Below are 19,415 nucleotides of genomic sequence, written 5' to 3'. Positions count from 1 at the left end.
GCCACATCAATAGAACAAATGTGACACCCATGACAAATAGTAATAACAACACTGTGCTACTTCAGACCACATGTGGAAGATTTCATCCCCTTCTGGGTGGTACATTCTAGAAAGACTGCATATTTTTAGAGAGAACAGTCTCTTCTAAGTGAGAGTTGGAAGAATGGGAAAGAACGAGACAGAGAAAAGAGATCTCGGACCCTGGGAGTGTGAGGCTCTCCATATGCAACTCAAAGGACTGTCCCATGTCAGGGAGACTGGCTGATTTTGTTCCTACAAATTCCATTTTTCTTCTTGGGAGCTTGCTTCCAGGCCCCTGGCACAGCTGGACCAGGATAAAAGAAGCTTTTCTGGCCACACTAGAAAAGAGATCCAGCAGCTAAGTCTCTCCAAATTTGGTGTTCCTTTTGGCCGTAAATATGTCGCATGCTCTTGTGTAAGTCAGAACAGTCAGCATCATAAAACCATAGATTCTAGAACCCTAGATTTAAATAGCCCTAGAGGTCACTGGCCTCGTCTTCCACCCACTGCAATTAAAATGTTGAGACACAAGTCTTTTTCACTTCTCATAAAGGGTCTGGTCGGTACCCCTGCTGGACACCAGAATCTGTCATTTCGCCCCCACGTAATGGGCAGAACTCTCCTGTTATCCCTTAGCCTTACTTTCCCAAAACGAAATGCACTCTGTTTCTTTAGCTACCTATTGTTTAACAAGCTCATCGCTGTCCTCCAGACCCTCTCTGGGTTGTCAGTGACGTCCTAAAACGCATCACTTAAAATTAGACCAGATACGCTAAATATGCCCTAAGGAATGCAGAGCTGGAGCTGCTATTACATTAGGGACATGGTAGGTCCATTAAGACAGCCTCCCTGGGGGCTCCCGTCCACTTTACGGCCAAGTAAACCCCATGTGGGATTCCATCAAAACAGGCGCCATGCCATACGATTACCAGTGCATTGTGGAACCCAATAGTTAAATTTCATCTTGCCCACTTTGTGCTATTCCGTGAGCGCGTCAACATCTTTTTGACCGTTGAGAGTGTCAGCTGCCACACCGGCCTTCCCGGCCAGCTTTGCGTCATCTGCAGATCGAATAAACCTGCCCTCTGCGTCTTCATCCAAGTCATTGATAAAAACGTTAAAGACGACAGCCCATTTGATCATTCCCTCGACAAATATTTACCAGGCACCTACAGTATGTGGAGCGCTCGGGACAGAAATGAGAGGAGGAATTGTATTTGGACCGTGACACCTCCTAAAAATGGCTTGGTCTCTCTAAACCCCCTAATGCGAGGAGGACTTCTTTCCCTGAAATGTAATTCAGCTCCTTAGGGACTTACTGATCACTCACGCTTCCGTTGGCCCCACCCTACACTTTGTTTGGGGAACAAAGGAAGTTATACGTACCATCCTGTTGCTCAGAAGCTTGTCCTGTTAGCGAGGCAGGATTTGGCACACAAAACACTTTGTTTTTAATTTTTTTTTTTTAACGTCTACTTATTTTTGAGAGGCAGAGAGAGATAGGGCACAAGCAAGGGAGAAGCAGAGAGAGAGGGAGACACAGAATCCGAGGCGGGCTCCAGGCTCCGAGCTGTCAGCACAGAGCCCGACGCGGGGCTCGAACTGACGGACCTTGAGATCATGACTTGAGCCGAAGTCGGACGCTCAACCGACTGAGCCACCCAGGCACTCCGGCACACAAAACACTTTGTGACATAAGACAGGTAATGTTTATATAACTGACAAGATGAATGCTACAGAAAACACAGAAACTGGATTCCGACTGCGACTTTGTCATTTTGCTTATAGCAGCAAAACAATGATTTTTCAAGTTGAAAGGGACGGAAGTCCTCTAAAACCACTCTCCTCCCCCACCACACGGATACTCTATACTCGATACTCCTTTCAACAAGTGGGAGTCCTTGAGTAGCCCTGCTCTTTGTTAGCTCTAATAATTACAATGACACCCTAACAGTCCCAACGTGGAGTCCAAATCCCTTGCCTTTACCTTTGCATCTATAACGTGAGTGCTCAATGCTTTTGTTAAATAATTAGCAAAGTTAATTCTCTGCTCTCTGAAGTTAGAAATGGGTCTGATCCACCCATTTGAAGGCAGCAGCTATGCCTTTATGTAGTCTTTACTTTTCTAATTTCTTCACCTGACGTGGTTTTGAGATCACCCCACCCCCACATCATTCTTACCATTCACATTAGGACTCCTTCCCCAGCATAAGGCAAACACTCAGCCTACATCCACTGAATGAATCTGTACACAGATCAACCAGAAAGCTCTACTTTGTCATTATCAGCCTCAAAAGAAAATGCTCAGAACTGAACATATGGCTGAGAGTGGGGTCAGAAAATGGCTGTCTTGTAGTTCCCATGCTCTGGAAGTTCTTCTTCTTTTTTTTTTTTTTAATTTTTTTTTTTAATGTTTATTTATTTTTGACAGAGAGAGAGAGACAGAGCGTGAGCGGGAGAGTGGCAGAGAGAGAGGGAAACACAGAATCTGAAACAGGCTCCAGGCTCCGAGCCGTCAGCACCAGAGCCCGACGCGGGGCTCGAACTCACGGACCGCGAGATCGTGACCTGGCCGAAGTCGGACGCTCAACCGACTGAGCCACCCAGGCGCCCCTGGAAGTTATACTTCTATTAACGCTGCTCAGACCCAGCTTCTTTTTTTTTTGTCTTCGCGTGGGGAGTGGGGTGGGGACACGATACCTTAATGCCTCGTACTAAGTCTGGAGCCAATTAAAATCTGTGAGTCTTTAACACAGGGGCCAACTGGATAAATTCATCGTCAAGCCCCACGTACCAAGAAAGGCTCGACCACAGCATTTCTTTCCATGTGAGAAAGAATGGTATGTCCCTTTGGATGTGCCTATCTTTATGAAGTCATGCTGGCATTCTGATCACCATGGCACCTAAGCCCTTTGGGAATTTGAAGATTTTGCAATATTCCGGGAAGGAGGCCTAAGTGGGTGGGCCACAGCAAGACTCCTAAGGGGTAATACCGGGTGAGCTGACCTTTGTATACCGAGTGGAGGCCACGAAGCTTGGTTTAGAATGGGCCCAATTAGCCCAGAGGAGATACTCATTATGTCAGTGGCAGTGTTCCTGAGAAGGAATTGCTTTCAAATGAAAACAAATCCAGGAAAACTTAAGACTGGCAAGCCCAGTAGGAGTGGGGATGTCCTAGTGTTGGCTTACTTAAGGCTGCAAGCAGAGCCAGGCGAGAAGAACCAACTGGAAGGTGCAGGAAGCAAACACACTGCTATGAAGAGCCCAGGCCGGCAGGCTTTCGCTAAGGACCAGCATTTACCGCACAGCAGGCTTTTAGTGTGCATGAACTGTCAGTTAGCCATGATTATCACTTTACGGCTGTGGAAACTGAGGCTTAGAGAGGTTCAGAAAGTTGCCCCAAGTCACATCGCTATCCGTGGTGCAGCCAGGGTGAGGCCCCCCACCCGTCCCCACACCCCGTGGATTCAAGCGTCTTGCCACAGTGCTTTTGTTTCATGAGTTTATTCCTTCCCTCACAAAGATCTCGATCGAGCACCCTCAGTGTTCCGGGCCTGTGCTAAGCCCTGGGGACACGGTGGTAAAAAGAGACACATGCTGTCCCTCCCGGGGCTTAGCACTTGGCAAGAACAACAAACAGCCAGACAGGCAACTGCAATAAAGTGGGATCCGTGGCCCCCTAGGAGAAGTTAAGGGTAAACTCACCCGCACGAGGGATTAAGAGTCTTCCTTGGTGAAAGAGCCCCGAGACAGAAGCTGAAAGAATGTGCCAGCAAGACCCCAAAGTGCGGGAGAGAGGCAGAGAGGGAATGAAAATTCAAGGTGTGGGGGTGAGTGCTGGAGACACTGATGTGCTGGAATCCAGCAAAGTCCAGACGAAGAGTGGGAGGTCTCAGAGGCCCCCTGACAGCCTGAAGAGGTGCATGATGTGAGGTCACAGCCATGCTGAGGGGACTGGAATTGCACTGGGATCAGTGATAGCAAGACAGCAAGAATTTAGTAAGGCCATGCGGCTCTCGTAGATTTGGAGGGGCCGGGGGGGCAAGCCAGACAAATGCTGCCCTGGGGGAACACGTGCTCAGCCTCGACACTTTTAGTTCAACTTCTCTGGCTTCCCGAAACCTGCTGTATACAATCTCAGGACCTCTCCAACCCTCCCTCTAACCCCTGCAACACACACACACACACACACACACACACACACACACACACACATACACCCTTCCAAGGCAGGAAGGGTGGGGGTTGGGTCGTGGTACAGATATTTTCTAGTTCCTTTCTCTGCGTGACCCACGGAGCCTCAGACAGATTCCAGCTTTCCCACTTGACAGATGAGGAAACAGAGGCTTAGAGCAGCTCAGTGATTATGGTAGACTGAATTACTGCTTCCAACTCATCACACCCTGGAACAGTTATCACATAACTATACCCGCGGAGGGATCTGAGGTGCATGTAGTGTACTTCTCCTCCCCTGGACTTCAGGCTTGAGCCTTTTATTTTTAAGTTTTTAAAAGTGTTTTATTTATTTGAGAGAGACCGAGACAGCATGAGCAGGGGAGGGGCAGAGAGAGAGAGAATCCCAAGCAGGCTACACACTGCCAGCTGCGGAGCCCGACGCGGGATTCAAACCCACACACCTCGAGATCGTGACCTCAGCTGAAACGAAGGGTCAGACGCTTAACCGGCTGAGCCACCCGGGCGCCCTTGGGCTTAAGCTTTTAATTTGCTTTAGCCGGTGAACCATTAGCAGATATGGTATGAACGGAGGCCGGAAAGGCACAGGTAGGGTCGGGCGTGCCCCCTGGCACTTTTGTCATTGGCAAGAGAAGACCACGCCCTGGACCTGCCGCTTCTCAAGCCTGGAGCCTGGCGTGAATCACGCAGAGCGGACTCGAGCCTGGTCTGCGGCCTAGAGCTGAGCTCAGCAGATCCCAGGCGAGCTGCAGACCCTCAGCCTGAAGCGGAGTCACTGCCGTTAACCGAGAGGCTTGGGAACGCATGAGTAAGCGTTTACAGCTGTGACGCGTGGAATCTGGGGGTAATTTGTTACACGGCATCGCCATGGCAATTCCTGACCAGTAAGAGATCACGCCAACTTTACAAAGGTACTGCCTGTGATGCACAGAGCTGCTTTGCCGTGGAGCTGGGCTGCCCCGGTGGCTGGTCCTCTAGGGCAAAAGCAACGCAGACCAGACCGTCAGCCCACCCCGCTGCCCCCCGCGCCCCACCGCGTCCCACATCCCCACCCACCGCCCGCACCGCACTCACCTGAGTCTGATGCCGCTGGGCTCACCAGGCTCAGTAGCTCCCGCTCCTTCTCATAGTCCCCTTTGCAGAGCAGCTGCCCCTCCTTCAGGACAAACTCATCGCCCTTCTGGAGCTGCCGCTCACAGACACAGCAGCAGAAGCAGCTCAGGTGGTACACGCTCTTCTGGGCCCGCATGACGAACTCATTGGGCGCGATGGCCTCGAAGCAGCCCCCACATTTGACAGCAAACAGCCTGGCAGCAGGGGAGAAAGGGAAGCAGGGTCTTTGAGAAAGGTCGGATGGGGGCCAGCTGGCCTCAGGTCAACAGCACCCGAGACTCCAAGCCCCGGGGTGAGGATGTTTGGGAACGAAATACACTTGAAATCCAGATGCTGGGTTCCCGGAGGAGGCCGAACCAAGGGATTCGGGTGAGTGACGCACAGAGGCTTACAAAACGCAGGGGCAGAGGCGCTGGGAACAGTCTGAGCTAATGCCCAGGGTGTAACTGGGGTCATCTAGGACATGGTCCTCCCAGAGGGTGGTCTACACACACAGCGCCAGGCAGCTGCCCAGAATCCCTGGGGAGTAACCCAAATGTCCGGGCCCGCTCCCATCAGTGCACAAAAGGGGGAGCCCCAGAACGTGAATCTGTAGCAAGCCGGCCAGGGCGTGCCGACACATCATCTGGTTTCGGAGGGATAAATGGCACCCCAGCTTCCCAGCGTGGCGTTGGGTGAACGCAGCTCTCTCTCAGGCCTTCGCTCTTATTTCATTTCAGTTAATTTCAACAAGCCACAGAAGGGGCTGTCTGTCTATGCCGAACCAAAGCAGTAGGGACTAGTGACGTGAGATGAATAAAAGAAAATCCCTTTCAGAAATGAGCGCAGGCTAACGGAAGAGACAGGACACATCTAAATGACGGCGGCGGGACCCGGAGGAGGAAACAAGAACGATCCGATCGGGGGGCGCCTAGAGTCAGCTGCCTTTTATCATGAGGTCAGTGCATCTTGGTGAAAGGAAAGACAGGAAGGCTGGCAGGCTGACGGCCTAAAGGGGTGGGGAGGAGGGGACCCCCTGTGTGAAGGTCTGAAGTCGCAACAGTGCCCAGGTGTGCTCCAGCAGGCTGGAGGTGGGGCGCCTCAAGAGTGGGGGGGCAGGTGAAGCCAGTCGTGACCGCTCACACGCTCAGGCTGAACTGCGTGTGGCAAGCAGTGGAGAGTCCCTGAGCAATTTTTAACACGGTAAGAGCCCTGTTTAGGAAAAGCAACTCTTTGTAGTACGAAGGGTAGAGCAGAGACAAGGGTCACTGATACGACGGCAGCAGGGAACCAGAGAGGAGGGGACCAGAACCCCGAATCTGGAGACGGGGAAGCTCCCGGGCTCCTGGTGGGCAGAGCTGGAGGAGGAGGATGATGACGATGATGTCTCCACTCCTGCAAACACACCGTGCCTGATTCGCTTCTGGGCATATTTACACCATTTACACCAATCCACCCTCCCGCAAAGCCCGCCCTTCTCTGTTTGGTCTAACTGAATCCAACCCGCCCTCAGGACAAGGCACCAACCACCGTCTTGGGTCCAGCCAGCCTCCCCTGCCTCAATGTGAAGGAACTGCCTCTCCTTTGAACACCCTGCCATGAACAGTCTGAGTGGCTCACTCGGTTGTTTCCTGGAGATGTTTCAAGACACAAAAAGCTGCAAGATCCACCGGGCTGGATCTACCAGCTACGCTTACAACCGTCAGCACAACTATGGGCAGGCCATTCCCCCCACCTTTGCACTCTTTTCCTGGCTGTCCTTAAGGAGTTAGGCCAATTCCTTCCAGCTCCAAAAGTCTTCCGGGGATTGCTTCCTACTGCTAACTTGAAACATCTTAATCTTGCCTTATCATTGAGATCTTCCTATGTTTATAACTTCTCCTGCCAACGGCCTGTAGTTGAAGAACAAGGCCTGTGGAATATAGCCCACAACCTCTTGCACATGGTGGAGACTCCATAAGAGCGATTTGACCCATGGATCTAACTTGTTCTCCTAAAACGACCTGTGCAAAGAGCCTCACGTAGGGACTGCCGCACGGCAGGTCCCAGTAAAAGCGACTTGTTTCTTCGTCCCCCCACCGCAGGCCAGTAACAGTTCAGGGCAGTCTGGGACAGACTAAAATTTACAGCAGATCTATTTCTTCTTCTCTCTTTTTAAAATTGCCTCATGATGACGTAATTGCCTTCATCGACGCCTTTGGCATAAGCGCAGAGATGATATGCCCTGAAAACATCTCAGGGATTGATGCATTATACCACTCACTTTTGTATCTCCAAAACAAAGTTGTTTTGTTTTTTAAGTCCTAGCACAACAGGGAGAAAAGAATCTCTCTCTCCGAACCGATCTCTCTGTTTGTCCTCACATCCAGCGAGGTCAACGGACACCGACAGCTCAGATGGCGTAGGGCGGGGATGGTGGCAGGAAGACGAAATGGCCAGAGGGTATAAAAACTCCAAGACCCCCCCCCCCCCATGAAGACAAGACACAATGGACTCAGAGCACGTCCAGGTAGCCGAGGCCACTGTGTTCTGCTAACAGGCTTCGTGCCGGCAGCAGCTGAGGAAACAGAAGTAACTGAAGGGCATTTTTCTACAGACAGGATGACCACCAAAATGGCTTCAGTGTGGCCAATCCCAACACAAAAGCTCTTTCCCACATTCACTTAGTCATTCAGTCTTCTTTTTTTCCCATTCATTCCAAAAGTTCATTCAGATATTCATTTACAGTCTACTCTTCTTTTCACTCCCTCCCTCATTCAGAAGTACCTACTGTGCACTAACACCATCCACTGTCTGTCTTAACTGGGAGGGGAAGAAACCACCACCGGGGCAGCACTCGTGTGTGTAAACAAGTCTACACGGGGTGTCTGTTAGGTGTGGGTCACCATTGTCGGTACAAAATTATACAAGGTCCTCAACCCCGTGGAGCACAGCAAACAAACAAACAAGAATCAAATAATGTCTACCCATAGAGGATTACCTGTGGGAAACAGAAAACACAAACAGTGCAAGGCAATGTCCAGTGAACAGAAAACAGAATGGCATAAAGCCAGTTTGTTGGTAATACAATCAATCGCTTCCCAGCTCTGAAGCCATACTGGTTTATGACGTGAAGTCTGCATGTTTGTCTTAGAAGCTTCCTGGAAGAAGGGAATCGTTTTGAGGGTGGAGAGGAAGTGAAGGAGGGGTTCCCAAAGAGGCATTGCACATGGATTGGCGAAAGAAAAACGGAGGCCATTCAGATTCTTCGGGCGAAGGAAGCCAAGGCTTGGGGAAGAGAATGAGGCTGCCTCTGGTGAATCCATGACGGAGCAGCCTCCCAGGACAGAGGCCAGGCGGTAGCTGATTCCAGCACAGCACAGGATCAGGAAGGCATGAGCTCGCTGTCTCTCAACCCAGGCCCTGGGTCACCACATCGGCCCCTACGCCCACCCTTGGCCATCAAGAGCACCTTAGAAACACCCATCTGCCTCTCAACTTCCAAGGGGCTGACGTGGCTCCTTTACCCCTGACGACAGCCCAAAACCAGAATTCCAGATGCCAGCAGCCCCGCCTTTTCCTTCTCCACACCAGTCCCTTAAACATTTGCTTTTGCTTCCCTGCCTCCATGCTGGATTGCCATGCCCCGGGGCAGAAAATCACCCAGTTCATCCCTGGCCCCGAGTCACTGTTTGCCAACCTGAGCAAACTAATCAATGCTTTTCCAGGACCCGGTCAAAGGCCCTTTGTCCCCAAAGCCCTCCTTCTCCTCCCCTTCCCCTGGAATGAACTGTTAAACAGACCCAAGGCAAACGCTCCCAGGGAGTCAACAAGCACTTGAGAATCTGTGGCCGCAGGTGGTAGCATCTGTGCTTGTCTAACTTCCACCCTGTTAATCTCCTCCCCTTTCTCCGCCCTTCTTAATTTCAGCCCCGCTCCAAAAATCTCCCCCACGTTGGAGACGGGAGGGTCAGGGTGAGCTCAACAAAGAAAGCCCGCCATGTTGACTCAGGAGTGGCTGGGGTTGTCTGGGCTCAAATGGTCACGGTCAGCGGGGGATTACAGACCAGGAAGAGGGGGGCAGCCCTGTTTCTCTCCCTTCTCTCCACCCAACTCTCCCCCTCCGGGCAAAGACCAGGTCAAGCTCACCTCGCCACCTTGACTCTTGTGCCCACCCCTCCCCCCCCCCCCACTCACCCCCAGAGCAATTCAAGGAGAAGAGGCACATGCAGTCCACCACCTGTGTGCCAGATGTATACACAGCTGTACAGGCACCAGTGTGGACCCAGCTGCCGACTACACACCTCCCACAAGTTGTTTTCTCTAAGGCTCAGACAAGCAGAGAAAAGGATTTGTTCAGAAGTCCAGGTCGTAATTAAAACACAGCCTGTCTCTTCCCAATGCCCTGGATGGCGTCCCCCACGGTCACTTCCCCCTCTGAATGCTAATGAGACCTCACTCTGGGTTCAGAGCCTGGCAGGCTGGCTGTGCCCTTGGAAAGCTAGACAAGGTTTCCCAAAACGTCCAGCTCTTCTGGGCAGACATAATAACTCCCAACTTTTCCTACCATTATGAATTCTCCTACCCGTGAAAACCCTCCGAATGATTCCTTATCTCCTCTTTGCGTCTAACTCCCTCACCTGTGAAATGGGAACAATACCCTCCAGCTCACGGAAAAGCCCCCAGAGTAGTGCCCATCCCGGAGACTAAGCCTCGTTCAGCGTTCTTCCCCGGCTGGTGAACGCCCTTGGCATGGAGACACTGGGGATGTGGCGGTCCGTGGGGCCACCCTGGCCTCGGGGAGCTCCCGGTCTCCAGCAGGCAGCAGGCTCTAGACCAAGACCACACTACCGTGTATCCGGGGTATACAGGAGGGCAAGAGCCAGAGCGGCACAGAGGAGAGACCCACCCACTTGGCTTAGGGGGGCACAGAATCTTTGGTCTTGCCCTCCCCCTCTGCCCTTTCTCTTCCTCCTGCTGGCACTTTGCCCTGCCCTCTACCAGGCAGGCAAATGGCCTGGCTGCAATCCCATTCTGTGTCCCGCTCGCACCTTTTCTTGGGGAGCCCCAAGCTGGGAGACGGGCAGCCCTCAGCTTTGGTGAGAGAGCCTGTGTGGGCAGGTTCTGCTGCTGCCAAGCAGTGAGGAGGACTGGGGGCCCATCGCTTAATCTTTTGCGGCTCCCGTTTGCTCAGATACAAAAGGCAATCATGATGCCGACACGTTGCTGGATCAGTGAGGACCGTATGAGCACGTGGATGTGCAGTGTTTTGCGACCCGTCAGGGATAGCACCAGTTTTAGTCGTTCATACTCACCCTGCCTCTCCGGCTTTTGCTCATTGGGGATATTTTTTGCCCCAAGGGGGCAACGTATGCTTAGGAGTTTCCGGAGTCCTGTCCTGGGAGAGTGCTTCTTCCTTAGCTGCGTGAGCTGCCCTGATGTGGGCACGACTTTGTCTCTTAAGAGTGCGGTGCGGCCCGGGGGGTGGGGTGGGGGGGGTGAACCCAGGGGGCTCACTGCTCACAGAGCTGCGGGACAGAGCACAGACCTGGGACTGTCCCACTGCCGCGGGCCAGGACCCGGGAGAGAAGCCCAACCCAGCTCCCGCCTCCCTGCCCTGTGCTGGCTGTCTGCGATGACAGCGGAGAAGAGGAGAGGTGGGTGATGGGAGCAGCGAGACCAGGCCCCGAGGGTTCTTCCTCTACCAATGGGCCTCAGGAAAGCCACTGTCCTTCCCCTTTCTTGGCTGCAGAGGGGCATGTCTATTCCTCGTGTCTCCTCATGAGGAGGCCACACCTGGGCACCAACACAGCCCTCTCTCCAGAAGGTGTTCTGGCATGACACGGCCATGCTCTGGTAATTCTCCAAACAAAATATTTTCCAGAACCATATCAGTCACATCCACAGGTTTATATAGATGTAATATACGTGCATATATTACATACATTATCAATGTGTACATAAACTAAGGCCAAAAGAGATTGTGTAGGGACTCACAAACACATACCTGTGTGCACACTCCAGCTAAAACCAACAGCTCACTTGAATGCTCTCCTATCTTTCTACATTTTTACATACAGATTTCTAGAATATATTTCTAGAAAAGATTTTGCGTGAAGAAAACAATTTGCCCCAAAGGCATGTCTGAAAGCCATTAGGGCTGGGTCATTTCTTAATTCATTCCCATTTTTCTAATTCATGCTTTTTTCTTTTTTCTTTTTTTTTTACAGGGTTGGGGATCCCTACTCAGCAGCTCAGGAGACAAGGGCATTTCAAAAGCCCATATGAAGGCGTGACACCTGAGAATGTCCTCGAGAACAAGTCTAAGGCCACCAGGAAAGAGGCACAGGATGTATATTTCAGCCTCCAAGTTATTTTACTTCAACGGGAGAGAAGCCCGTGGAAGAAAAAAAAAAAAGAGGGAATGAGTCTTTCTCCAATACTCACTGGGTGCCAGCAACCGCCATATTCCTTCTATCTAGCACCTCGATGAACTTGTGAGGCACTCTAGTTCTAGAGGACGTAGAACAAGTTTGTGAACTCAAAGGCTGTCTCACCATGTTTCAGTTCAGCCTCGTTCATGATGCTTCTCTTCCCCAGAAGAGAGACTCTGAGGTGTGTGATTCATAGGCTCCTTCTCCCATTTTTCTCTGATAACCTCTCTAGCACTGTTTTCACAGGAGAAACAAATAAAAGGATCAGGCAGCTGAGATGGCTATGTCACGGGACCCATGACTGGGTCCTGAGAGGCTGCCAGGGGATGTAGAAGAAAGGCAGGGGTTAGGCACCAAGTTGATTCCTTCAGGCTACTCAGCCCTTGGGCCCCAATGTACCTGAAGGGATCCCTGAAAGGGGTCTGTCCTCCACAGATTTAGGTTAAGAACAAGCAATGTCTGGGAGACCCCCTCTGACCCAACAGCAGCATGCAAAGTCTACGCTGATTCCAAGATGAGATCATTCCTGCTGGAACCCCATTTGCTAGGAAACCTGGCGGGGGGGGGGGGTCTCTATTTTCAGGGTATAGACAAAAATGTAGGCCAATGGGGTTGGACCCAGGAAGACCCAAGGAAGCCCAGCCACAGACTGCATTGTGGAAACAGGGTAAGGAGGCAAAATGATGTAACCAAATAAACGTAGGTCCAAGTCCCTACTTCACCACTTATTAGCCATGTGATCTTGGCCAGGCGATGGTGGCATTGGGTTTTTTGTTTTTTTTTTACTATCTAATAAAGTGGGAATAATAAAAGCACCTGTCTCACAGAGTCCCAAGCAGAATGAATTGAACGAATGCACTGAAACTGCTTAGCATAGTGCTTCACACTATAGTAAATCCTCAATAAAATGGTAACTATTACAATGGTGTAATGATGATGATGGAGAAAAAGAGCAGAATATGGATAGGAGAGAGAAATCCATTTTTTTAAAAAAATGAGGAATCACAGTGTCAGAGACCAGGAGAATCAGGATCAGAGAAAGGAGTGTGGAGAGAGAAGGATTAGACAAGTAGTTCAGGACCAAGGCCGCGAATAATGCGAGAATGTCAGAGGATCGGCGTTCTGGCGGTGCTGGCTGTGGACGTGGGGGTCAGCCCTGACAATCCAGCGGAGCCAGGGACTGAGCTCCTACCTGCTGAAGGGGCCTCGGGCCAGGGTTTGCACGCAGCCTGTCCACACGGGATTTGTCCGGATTCACCTAACAGCCCTGGCATGTGGTTAGATGAAATGCCTTCTTGCTCTTTCTATCAAGGTAAAAAACAGGAGGCTGACTGAGGCTTCATTTTCTTCCCAGTATACCTGACTTTTTCACCCATGAATGCCCATGGCTTCCTCCAATCTCTCTCACCCATCCCCCCTGCCCACTGCTCCATCATCCTCTAGACCCCAGACACTAGATGCTGTGTCGTCCCCACATCAACCCTGAGGCTGATGATACAACTTCCCATGTACAGCAATACCGTGAAATATGGCAGCCTCACGCAAACCGAGAGCTATCCCTGGCCCTGAGGTCCATGAGGATTGAGCAAGAATACAAGGAGAAGCCCCCATTATGACACTCCAGAAGGTTCCTGAACAAAGGGTGTGTTTGGAAAGACCGAGATCTTCATCAGCCTTGACCCAGAGGTCTGCACACCTCACAGGGAGCTTCTCAAAGCTTCCACACCATAGACAATTAAGTGGAAGGAGGGCAGAGAAAATAAATATACGGAAAACCCCCGGTTCTCACTAGAGGCCAACTGGTTGTGTACTTCTTTGGCGACATAAGAAAGCAGAGCTGATTTTCACCTCGGACAGCTGGCAACTACCGACCATGCTGCCTTTCCACGGGCACTACCAAATCTAGTTTTAATCAGGTACGCGAACCTTCGGTTGAGAGAGCAGGAGAGGGTCTTTGCGTGGCTCCTGAACAAGAAGGCCGTCATCTGTGCGTCACTGTTTCCACCCTCTCCACCAGGGGGCAGCATAGCAGCACTCATTAAGTGCCATGTTGACTTGGTAACTGAGGTCATCCAGGCACAGAGACAGGGATTGGCCATAAGCCAAAACTGTCTGTCGGGGAAATCTGCTGCTGGGAGTCTGGGAGACCATGTGGCTAAACTGAAGGAGAAGTGGTGAGAGAAGAGAATTCAAAAGTATTGGGAAGCAAAAGCATGGCTTGTGGCCTTAGAAGTAGTGACAGAAGCAACCTTGTCGGCTGGCTCAAGGTCTCTGTCCTTGAGGCTGAGCCAACACCACCACAATGAGCAACTGAGCCTATGGTCCTGGGGCGGTGGGAAAGTCTGCGAGGACAATAGAAGTGGCAGGATCTTCTATAGGAGACAGTCTCAAGGCTCTGCAGTGGGGAGAAAATGGAAAACAATAAGTGGCGGGCAGAGCCAATCAGAGTCTCTGTCTCCTTGGGGCTCCTGGGGAGCAGTGAGGAGGACCATACAATGGGATGAGAACCGCTAAGTACGACGTCTGCACGTCCTGGAGGCGCTGGGCTCACCGAGAAGCACAGGGTAACATACGTGGCTCGTCGCCTATCGAAACTACTGCTGGCAATGGGCAGCTTCCATCTCGAAATGGTGGCCTAAGTACTTTCCTGGTCCTTACAAAGCGTCCATTCCAGAGTCAGGAAGACCAAATGACCACAGCATGGTGTCTGAAGTCTGATAGACCCTGGATTCAAATCCTGGTTCTGCCTTTGAGAATTTGAGTGAGTTATAGACTCTCTTGGGGCCTCCGCTTCCTTATCTATAAACGAGATCATAACTATCTTACAAGATGTTCTGGAAATGACACAAGACAACGTATTTGAGGTATCGGACAATACTAGCCGCTCTCAATAAGTAGAAACTGTGACCTCCCCTTATTGAAAGCAAATTCACCGAATCTGCCCATGTAAATATCTGGATAAGATCATTTATTTCAAGACAGCTGACTGAGCCAAAAATAGAACTTCATGTGTATCTCAAGGCTTTGTTCTTTGTTAGTATGACAAAGTAAATCAAAATTTAACAAGTCTTTCATATGCTATTGGAGAATGGACCAACAGACAAATATGAAAGGGCAAATACTCGAGAGGAAACTGTGAATTTCATTCAGGCAACTATGGCTATGGTCAACCCTAACTCAAGGTAAATATTGACATCAGCCAACCAGTGTTGACCAACACCCACTTTCATTGCCTAACACCCAGCATATGTTCAGGAAGTCGGCAGCTCCGTGTTTAACCAACCACAGCCAACAGTTGCTATTTAATTAATGCTGACATTATCTCGCAAATATTTGGGACAGACCCTTGCCCCGTTATCATTTTAGCTCTCAGATGACTGCTTCTTACTGAGGCTGCTGATCACTGTGTGGACCCGCATTGAGACATCCTTATTTTTGCCTTGCTCCCCTAACTGTGAAATCCCTCCCCCCAAAAGATCAGTCAACCCCTCCCTCACTTTATAAATGGAAAGCAACCAACGCCAAGGAAGGATCAATGACCTACCACAAATCACACAGAAAGCTGAGATTACTGAGAAAACCATCCAGAGCTTGAGGCTCGGTCAGTGATCAAGAAATAGAAGAGGTTACGTATGGCCCAACTAGGGATGGAAATGTGTTCCTCCAGCCCTTAACCAGTACCCTAACCAGCTGAACGTGTGGAAAATGTGTGTGAGACAGTGGTCTGCTGCTTAGGAGCTCTTTCTTTTCCTTCCCCTCTTCTTTACCAAACCCTGGAATGCAGTCCACGAGTCAGACCATAAAGCAAAAGACTGCGGTAAAAGCACGGATTCCAATAATCCAAGCCAAGGTGGCACAACTCATATTACAGACTTTCCATATTGTCACACAGGCATGCAAAAATGGCAACAAACAGAAAACAGACCTACAGAAAATATATGTTTCCCTTTTAGGGAGTTAAAGTTTCGGTTTCCTTTGAAATTGTCAGTTTTCCTTTCCCTTCATCCTCATCAGCCTCCTGGGACACTCTTAAACATACGCAGGAAACAACAGAGCAGAGGGAATGGGGTATTTTTAGCTGATAGTCCGGGCACAGATTCCTATTGTTCCGTAATTTTTGGCTTGTCTGGATGGCACGTGGCCAATACAATGTATACTCTTACAAAGACTGTGTGCTTCCTGGGCTCTATGAGAGAGAGAGCGAGCGAGCGAGAGAAAAGTATGAAGGACAAGGGCATTATTGATGATGTTTTGACGGGAAAGATTCTGAGATCCCAGCAGGGGGCAACACGGAGCTCTCTATGGATTCCGTTCGCTTTTGTCACCATCACTTTTCATTATTACCGCTGTGTTATACATCCAAAAAAAAAAAAAAAAAGACATCCTGTCACAACCCAAGAGCTCCTTACTGAATCAACGGAGTCCAATGTTGAATACGCCAGTATTCTGAAGACCAATGATGATGTCCCTCAATCATCCTCTGGTACAGCGACTAGCACAAGACAGCATTCAAAACATTGACAGTTGTTACTGTGCTCTTTCTTCTCATGTTCAACACCTGTTCTCAGGGATCATCCCGTCTTCCAGGGCAGACAGGAAAAGACACACGTTGACTAACAATCGGAAGAAAACATGCCCCACCATGGCACAGAAGCCACAAAGAGCTGCCATGTGGGACTTTCCCTTTCCATATCAGGGACGGAAATTATCTCTGGATAGTCTAAAGTTCCAGAATGCCTTCGGTTCACAGATCTCAAAGCATGCGCGATCTTGTGTGATATCTCAGCTCTGACAGAAGTGAGAAGAAGGGAGTTGGATTTTATTATCCTCCTCACAGAGAAGGTAAAACTGGTAAACAGCGTGCTCTGTATACTCCCCAAACCCAGCGGGGGTGGAGGCTCGAGTAAAAAAAAGTCAGGTGTCCTGAACTTCCAATACAACCTCTTTGTCATTAAATCGTGTTGCCTTCCCCTTCCTGTTAGGGCCGGGGTGTACTGAGAGCCCCAGAAAGGTTTGTGATGTCTGACCCAGCAGAAGTGAGACTGTTCTGATCTCTTATTCGTATTTTTACCCTTTTCCACTCTCCCCATCCATTTCAAGTCTCTCGCCATCCATTGAAAACCAGAAGACACCCCAACCAATTAGGACGGCTACTATCAAAACAAACAAAAAAATAAAACACAAAAAAATAAACAACAACAAGAAAACAACAGAAAATAACAAGTTTGGCAAAAATGTAGAGAGACTGGAACGCTTAGGCACTGTTGGCTATAGAAAACAGTATGGGAGTTCCTCAACAAATTAAAAATAGAATTACCGTATAATCCAGCAAATCAACTTCTAGGTATATACCCCAAAGAATTGAAGGTAAGTACTCAAAGGGATGTCTGTATACTCACGTTCACAGCAGCATTACTGACAACAGCCAAAAAATAAAGGAAAGTCCAGTGCCCATCAACAGATGACTGGATAAATGTAATGTGGCATCTACACTGGAATATATTGGAATGGAATATTATTCAGTCTCAAAAAGGAAGGAAATTCTGGCTCGTGCTACACCACAATAAAAATAAGCCTCTTATAAAAGGGCAAATACCATAGGATTCCACTTATAGGAGGTAACTTGAAAAGCCAAATTCCTGGAGACAGAAAGCAGAACAGTGGTTGCCAAGGGTTGGGGGAAGAAGGGAACCGGGAGCTGTTAATTAGTGGGTAGAGTTTCGGTTTTGCAGCATAAAAAGTTCTGTGGACACATGATGGTAAATAATGGGAATGTACTTAATGCCACTGAAATGTGCCCTTAAAAATGGTTAAGAAGGCGGGGTCCCTGGGTGGCTCAATCAATTGAGTGTCCAACTTCCATTCAGGTCATGATCTCATGATTCATTGAGTTCGAGCCCCGCGTCGGGCTCTGCACTGACAGCTCAGAGCCTGGAGCCTGCTTCCGATTCTGTGTCTGTCTCTCTGTCTCTGTCTCTCTCTCTGTCTCTCTCTGCCCCTCCCCTGCTCACTCTCTGTATCTCTCTCAAAAATAAACATTAAAAAAAAATTTTTTTTTAATGGTCAAGACAGTGGGGTGCCTGGGTGGCTCATTCAGTTAAGCGTTCAACTCTTGATTTCAGCTAAGGTCATGATCCCAGGGTCATGGGATCAAGTACCGTGTCGAGCTCCATGCTGAGCGTGGAGCCTGCTTAAGATTCTCTCTCTCTTTCCCTCTGCCCCTCTCCCCTGCTCATGCTCTCTCTCTCTCTAAAAATTAAAAAAAAAAAATGGTCAAGATGGTAAATTTTCATACGTTTTTTTACTACATTCTTAAAAAATAAAAAAATCAGTTAGAAAAACTTCTTAAACTGAAAGAAACAATGACCTTCCGTGTTCTGCCTCCTATAACCAAAATTTAGACGGCTGGGCTCCCAGTTGAAAATCTCACCTGCCAGATTCCCTTGCAGCTAAGAGTGGCCAGAGAGGGGCAGCACATGGGATTCCACTAAGGGTAGGGACGGGAGCGGGAAGTTTGGGATAAAATGACACAGACTCGGCAGGTACATACATTTTGTTGCTCTTTACCTTTTCCCTTCTTTCTACCAGGAATTAAAATGTAACACCTGGAGGTGAAACAGTCATCTCGGTATTAAGAAAGTGAAAGTCACCTGTTAAGGATGCATCGCAGAAGGAGAAAAGCCTGAAACCTTGAAAACCTTCTTGAGCAGTTGCACTTGGCCTTTTTGACTTCTCATAGGCGACAAAAATGAAAGTCTTTAACTATTTAACGCGCTGTAGTCAGGATGCAGTTATATGAAGGACTTTCCCTTGCCATCAAGGTCTAGTGCCTCCTGTACTCCTACCCGGGGCAACTTCTCCATTCAGGCTCTAGACTTCAGTCAGCACTTACCACTTACTCAAAAGCAACATCATTTATTCTTCCTCTTATAAATTTTTTTACATGACTTTTCCTTATTTCTCCCATACGGAGAAAAAAAAAATACCCTTCTTTTTGATCCCACTTTCTCTACCAAGTACTTTTCCATTTATTTGATAGCCTTTGTAAAAAATCCAAAAAGAAATCAGTTCTGTTTTCTATCTCCAGTTCCTCTCCTGCTCTCCTGTGAGGCCAATGGAGTCAGGCACTTGTCCAACTCCTTCCCACAAAACTTTCTCGGGAAGGCCACTCATGACCTCCATGTCGCTCAGTCCCCATCAGCCTGTGCCCATCAGCAGCATCTGACCTCGTGACCACTGGGTTTCCAGGATCCCTCGCTCTCCTGGTTTTCCTCCTTTCTCACTAGTCACCCCTCCTTGGTCTCCTCTCCCTCACCTTGAAGCGTTTCATGTTCTCTAGTCTCACTACTCTTGGAGAGCTTATCCAGTCTCAATACTTGAAATACCATGTATGTGCTAAATGACTTTGAAGTTTCTATCTCTTCAGGAGATCCCAGATCTCCTTCCCAAATCTAACTTGCATATCCAACTACCTACTCGATATCTTCACTTGGCTGTCTAATCAAAATCTCAAACTTAATAAAACCAAGATAGAGTCCTTGACCTTCACTCCCTGACACCTCGTGCTGGTTCAGATCTGCTCCAATCACAATCTCCCCTTTTCTGTTGATGGATGGCACCCCTACTTTTCTTGTTGCTCCCAGTAGACATCTCAGAATCATAACCGTCAACAAGACATTTCTGCTCCATCCTCAA

The 19,415-nt window shown here is 49.3% G+C and overlaps 1 protein-coding gene and 1 long non-coding RNA gene across 3 annotated transcripts in view; one reads left to right on the top strand and one right to left on the bottom strand.

Moving 5' to 3' along the window:
* LMX1A (LIM homeobox transcription factor 1 alpha) overlaps positions 1–19,415 on the bottom strand; it is a 163,722-nt gene that overhangs the window by 46,391 nt on the left and 97,916 nt on the right. For both annotated transcript variants that reach the window (XM_058701783.1, XM_058701782.1), the window contains exon 4: positions 5,290–5,522. In XM_058701783.1, the coding sequence (XP_058557766.1) occupies positions 5,290–5,522 (233 nt within the window). The remainder of the gene's footprint in view (positions 1–5,289; positions 5,523–19,415) is intronic.
* LOC131496318 (uncharacterized) lies at positions 5,492–12,474 on the top strand. The gene is made up of 3 exons (XR_009254433.1): positions 5,492–5,697; positions 6,048–6,265; positions 11,517–12,474. It is a non-coding gene; the product is annotated as an uncharacterized LOC131496318 (long non-coding RNA).

This window comes from Neofelis nebulosa, chromosome 15, assembly GCF_028018385.1.
Source record: "Neofelis nebulosa isolate mNeoNeb1 chromosome 15, mNeoNeb1.pri, whole genome shotgun sequence".
NCBI classification, from domain to species: Eukaryota; Metazoa; Chordata; class Mammalia; order Carnivora; family Felidae; genus Neofelis; species Neofelis nebulosa.
Note: the sequence above shows the minus strand (reverse complement) of the source record. Positions and strands in the feature narration are given on the sequence as shown.